This window comes from Merops nubicus, unplaced genomic scaffold, assembly GCF_000691845.1.
Source record: "Merops nubicus isolate BGI_N331 unplaced genomic scaffold, ASM69184v1 scaffold20954, whole genome shotgun sequence".
Lineage (NCBI taxonomy): Eukaryota > Metazoa > Chordata > Aves > Coraciiformes > Meropidae > Merops > Merops nubicus.
In genome coordinates, this window is record NW_008603843.1 from 5,583 (window position 1) to 11,463 (window position 5,881).

The following is a 5,881-nucleotide window of genomic DNA, read 5'->3' on the forward strand; positions in this document are numbered from 1 at the left end:
ATGTCTGTAATTACCAGTGATCAAAGATTAACTGATTTTGTTTGCAAGTATTCTGTATGGCATTTTTTCTCCATTAAAATGCCATTTACAGCCAGGAGGGGCTAGTGCAGCAGATGACAAAGGCACTGCGTGAAGTTTTGTAGCTTTTGCAAAATGATGATGCTTAAAGTACTTTAAATCTCCCATTCTACTTTATTTTCTTTTTTCAAAAACCTCTAATTCTCTTTAAATAACATCTTGCTATAATAAATCTGGCCAATCTGATCGATTAATTCAGTATCTGCAAGCAGTACCCAACTGCCCTTGCCAGAAGGAGAAGAGTCATTCACAACTCTGGCACCACAACCTCCAGTCCTTTCCTGTCACAGCAGACGAGCCCTGTGAGCAGAGAAGTCCTTTCCTTGGGAGCTGGATATCTGCAGCTCATCTCCAGTGACCATCCCCTTCTTGACCAGCCAGGGTGGCTGCCCCAGGCAGCCTCGGGCACTGTAGTTAAAGAGGGGGAAGAAAGCTGGAGGTGGACAGCTCAGCCTGTTTTCTTGCCTCCCCTCCTAACTGACACGGGTGACTTTTGTCACCTTCTCTACACTGGGCTGCTCCAGACATGCAGTGGCCAGTTCCACGTGCTGTTTGCTGAACGGGGTCACTTCAGCAGCCACAAGACCCAGCTGACCACTCTGAACCCCACTGTGCTCAACTGCACTGATCTGAGAGCTCCAAGGTTGCAGCCCTTCAGTTCTTGTCCTTTTTCAAGCTCTTGAGTTCTACCAGGTCACCCCAGACACGGAGGAGGCTGGGACAGAAGCTGCAGTTTATGAGGTGGCAACACGATGTTGTCCATGCACCCTGGGTGCACGTGGGGTTCCTGGTGGGGAGGTGAAGAAGGACATGGTGTCCTGCTTCTGGAGTGGGAATGAGCTTTCCTGCTGCAGAGTGGACATCAGCCCAACTGCTCCTGTAAGCAGTCACGGGGTGTCCTTACACCTGCCTGCAGAGCGAGTGTGTTTCAAAGGATGACCTGCCTGTGTTGTTCCAGCCATCCTGGAACAGTTTCAAACTGGTTGCAGTTGGGGAACACATCAACCAAAAAAGGGCAAGTTATGATGTCTTGGAGGATCTTCCAGGGATCCACACACGGGCACACCTCAGCCTGCAAGACTTCCCAGGACCAGTCTGGTTTCTTGGCTTGCTTCTCATCCAGCCCAAATCCTTAAGCTGAGAAGGTGACTGGGCTCCTCTTTTTTACCACAAGAGCTGGAGCTCTGTGTAGCTACACAGCTACCTAGCACCCTTTGCTGAAACCTTCCTCTTCATGGGATGCAGATGTAAAGCATAATGCAGAACCAGCCCAGGAAAGATGTGCTGAAGGCACGTGCTACTGGAAGCACACAGACAAAAAAACCTGAAGCAACCACACCATAAAATGCCATCATTGTTGTCACCTGGGCAGATCCCTGTGGAGAAGAACCTTCTTTGAGACTGAACATCACCCAGCTCATTCTCTAGCCTAGCACTCGAGATGTTTGACCTGGATCTGTCACCAGCAATCCTACTGCACTGTAGAAACTTCTGGTGACGAGACCATCAGCAGCAACGTAGTCACAGTCCTTGGAAAATGCCATAAATATCAGAAATTTGTGGCTTTTAAGAGTAGTTTGACAGGTGAGAGCACTTAACTGTGGAAAGCCTCTGTTCAGGTGTTAGAAGGCAGGGCAGATGTTGAAGCACCATCTGTAGCACTAGCACCAAAACCAGGTAGAACGTGGTTTTGTGGCATTTTAAAGGTGATCTGCAGCAAGAGAGACGTCGCCAGGGTCTGGGAGAGCTGGGTCTTGCTTGGTTGTCTTCAGAAGTTTTATCCAAGTAGATCCTAAGCCCAAATATCTGTGGGGTCTTTGAGTTTACCGTGACAGGGTTTCCATTCCCCTTGCTCTGCAGAAATAGTTTGGCTGTTAGAAAGACAATTTGAAACAGTATCATAATGAAAAAATACAAATCCTCTTCAACATGTTCTATCATAAAGTGTGGTGTTTAGTCCAGAGTCCATCTCCTTTCTGTGATAATTAACTCTGAAACCCTGATCAGCATTATCCCAGTTCAGCCATGGTTAATGCCTGCCTGCATATGGCTGTGTCTGTGTCCCAGGGGTCTGGGGGTTGGGAGAGTGCCTGGGGCTGTCATCCTCCTCCAGATGAATCTGGTGACATCATTTCCACGTGGTGTCATGGCTAGTTCTGGGCCACTGCAGGCTCTGCAAGGCAGCCTTCACAGAAAGCTGAATGCCAGACAGACAGACAGAGAAGCTCAGGTGCCACCTTTTCCTCCAGCCACCTTCCATCTCATACCAGCTACTGTTGGCAGCCAAAACAGCTGCATCTCCCTTAAAAAAAAAAACAAAAAAAAACCTGTGAAATCAGTGTCTTCTGCAAACATAGCACCTCATTGAGAGAGAACTGAGAATTTTGCTAAACTCTGGCTTCCAGCAAGTGCTTTTTATATCATAGAATTGTTTTGGTTGGAAGAAACCTTTAAGATCAAGTCCTGCTGTTCCCCCAGCACTGCCAGGTCCCCACGTCCCTCAGCACAGCTTGGAAACCCCTCCAGGGGTGGGGACTCCACCACTGCCCTGGGCAGCCTGGCACAGCCCTGGGCAACCCTCAAGGGGAAGAAATTGTTCTTCAGATCTAACCTAAACCTCCCCTGGCACATGAGCCTGGGTTCTGATGTACAAAAGAAAATTGAGGGTTTTTTTCCCTTTGTATGCCCTATAGTTGTCAGAATAAGGAGTTTTTAATGAGTTTTTACACGCAGTAAGCAGGAACAGGAATAGATGCTTTCAAAACTCTCTTTACCTGGGTTCTGATGTACAAAAGAAAACTGAGGCTTTTTTCCCTTTGTATGCCCTATGGTTGTCAGAATAAGGAGTTTTTTAATGAGTTTTTACATGCAGTAAACAGGAATAGGAATAGATGCTTTCAAAACTCTCTTTTTTCTCAAGTCAGGATGTCAATGAGCTAGGAATAATGAAGTAAAAAAAAAAAAATTCAAACAAATGGCAAAGACCCAGCAGAGAACTTTAGCTAGTGAAGAGAAACAGCAAAAGGACTGCATTACAGTCACCACCATCATCATCCTCACGGCTAGACAGAGCACTGCTTCCTGCTCAGCTCAGCCTGCAGCACACGGTGCCAGGGCACAGAGGTGGCATGTGCCATCCTGCCCACACGCCACGTCCCTGGCCTCAGCCCTCTCTCCTCTGGATCTCAGCAGAACTGGCAGGTTTTCAGCCCCTCAAATGCCAAGTGAGTGATCAAAGCAACAATTTACAGCTATACTAGCAGGCTCAGTAACATTTTTCAGTGGGTAAAGAAGCCCTTCCCTTTCTCCTTCCCAAAATGAGTTTGTGCTCTGGTTTTTGTAGCAGCATGTGAAGTTTAGGGGGGGTTGTGCTCCTGCAGAAGTGCAAGCACTGACCCTCGTATGAAGTTCTCCTGGCTGTCATGGGCTGCAGGTTTTTCCTGACTTTTTCAGACCACTGGAATACCGAAATCTTTCAGGCTGTTGGAAAAGGTTAATTTGTGTGAACACAAACAACTGGCAGTGCCTGAAGCCGTTCACCATTTCCTTTTTCTTGATACCAAAAGCTTTCCCTCCCCCCCCCGCCACTTGCTCTGAAGCTCAACTCCCCACTTCTTTAAACCCATCTCCAACATTCTATTATTTATGAATAAAGGTCACCCCGTGAGGAAGTGGCACATCGACTAGAAAACAATGTGCACTTTCTAAATTTGAACCGAGTCGTTTCCGTTCTTTGATTTAAGTTTAGTTACTTCCTGTGGTTTCTTGTCCTACGCCGCTGCTGAAGCTTTGGATGGGCTCCAGGAGAAATTGCACTCTTTCAATGAAACTAGAAACTGCGGCAACGGGTGGCTCAGCTACTACAGCTAGTAAACAGCACTTAAACTAAACACCAGCCCCCTGGGTGTGTGGAAGAGAGGTGCCTAATCACCTGCCCGAGGTGACCTGTGAGTCTGAGCTGTGAGTGTGCTCTCCCCGCTGCTCCCACCCTGGTTTGCGGCCGGCCAAGCTGCTGAGCAGGAGGTTCCAGCTCCCGCGGGAGGGCTGGGAGCAGCCCTGGAAACCAGGGGCTCCTGGAGCATCTCTGTGCCAGGCCAGTGCTCCTGTGTGCCGTGGCTTTGGGTCAGGCTTTTTAGGGGTGAGAGTCCACAGGGGAAAGTCACCAAACCTTAGTAAGTCATTTCAGGCTGACAAAATGCACGTCGCTATGCGCCAGCAGTCCTAAAAGGTGCTTTCCCTGGCTCCCTTGGACACAGTGTGGCTCATAAGACCATCTGCATAGTAGCCAGCCTCAGCTGAGAGCCCCGTTTGGGTTGCAGGGTCACTCAGTAACCATGTGCTCTTTCTCCCCCACCTTCTCTTTCTCCCTTCCTTCCCCCAGGATTAAGAGCAGACTTTTCACCATATAATCAGAGTGCTTTATCCATGGAGCCCCGGGTTCCCCACAACATCACCGTTGTCCCCAACTCTGTGATGGTCCAGCCCTTGCTGGACAGCCGGATCCCCTACGGGCGGCTGCAGCACCCGCTCACCATCCTGCCCATCGACCAGGTGAAGACAACTCACATGGAGAACGACTACACCGACAACCCCACCGCCGCCCAGCTGGCCGCCCAGAAGCACCCCCGGGGCCCCCACGAACTTGTCTTGACCGGGCAGCACCCGCAGCGCTGCGAGCAGGACGTCACCCACCCCTGGATCTCCTTCAGCGGGCGCCCCAGCTCCATCAGCAGCAGCAGCAGCACATCTTCAGACCAAAGGCTCTTGGACCACATGGCCCCGGCGCCCGTGGCGGAGCAGTCCTCCCCCAGGGCGGTTCGCATCCAGCCCAAGGCCATCAACTGCAAACCCCTGGACCTGAAGGGACCTTTGTCTCAGGAACTGGACAAGCACTTTCTGCTCTGCGAGGCCTGTGGGAAGTGCAAGTGCAAGGAGTGCGCGCTGCCCCGGGCTCTGCCTTCGTGCTGGGTGTGCAACCAGGAGTGCCTCTGCTCGGCGCAGAACCTGGTCAACTACTCCACCTGCATGTGTCTGGTCAAGGGCGTCTTCTACCACTGCACCAACGAGGACGACGAGGGCACGTGCGCCGACCACCCCTGCTCCTGCTCCCACTCAAACTGCTGTGCCCGCTGGTCCTTCATGGGCGCCCTCTCCCTGGTGCTCCCGTGCTTGCTCTGCTACCTGCCGGCCACCGGCTGCGTCAAGCTGTCCCAGAGATGCTACGACCAGGTCAGCCGGCCCGGATGCAGATGCAAAAACACAAACAGTGTCATCTGCAAGGCGTTGCCAGAGGGCAAAGGGAGCAGGCCAGAAAAGCCCTTTTGATAGTTTGGGAGGAGGCTCCGTGAAGGGGGGGGTGGCGTTGGCTCTTTTTGATAACCTGTGTCCTGAGGCCAGCGTCGGCCTTTCGCCTTCGGAGAAAGGAGAAGCAACAGTTTCCACAAACTGCAGCACTTTGGGTTATTCAGGGTTTTGGAACTGGTCAGAATTTAAATAGATGGGGCCAAAGGAGGAATCTTAATAATGCAGAGCGAGGGCTGAAAACCTCTGTGTGTCGTGAAGTACAGCTGCTTAGAAGCTCTTGGCTGGGACAGACAGCTGCTCACCATGCCTGCGCACCACAAGAACCATGAACTGCTCCCTTGGCAGGCACGGCCGTGCAAGCAAGACCCCTTCCCAGCTGCAAAAAGCTGCACTGGAGTCGTGTTCAGGGTGGGCTTCTTGGTTTTGCTTTCCTTCCAAGCTCTGATTTGCTCCCAGCAGCCTGCTGAAGGTGACGGGCTGTCCCCCTCCGCTCTCCATC

General features: G+C 51.3%; 1 protein-coding gene across 1 annotated transcript; it reads left to right on the plus strand.

Annotated features, from left to right (window-relative positions):
- Positions 1 to 4,443: 4,443 nt before the first annotated feature.
- Positions 4,444 to 5,618, plus strand: SPRY4 (sprouty homolog 4 (Drosophila)). Its single transcript, XM_008938824.1, has one exon. It carries the CDS (start codon positions 4,504 to 4,506, stop codon positions 5,401 to 5,403), a length of 900 nt encoding a protein of 299 aa, XP_008937072.1. The 5' UTR covers positions 4,444 to 4,503; the 3' UTR covers positions 5,404 to 5,618.
- The last annotated feature ends 263 nt before the right edge of the window (positions 5,619 to 5,881 follow it).

Bases quoted from the DNA above. Each gene is read 5' to 3' on its own strand.
- SPRY4 (XM_008938824.1), top strand. From the start codon at position 4,504: ATGGAGCCCCGGGTTCCCCACAACATCACCGTTGTCCCCAACTCTGTG.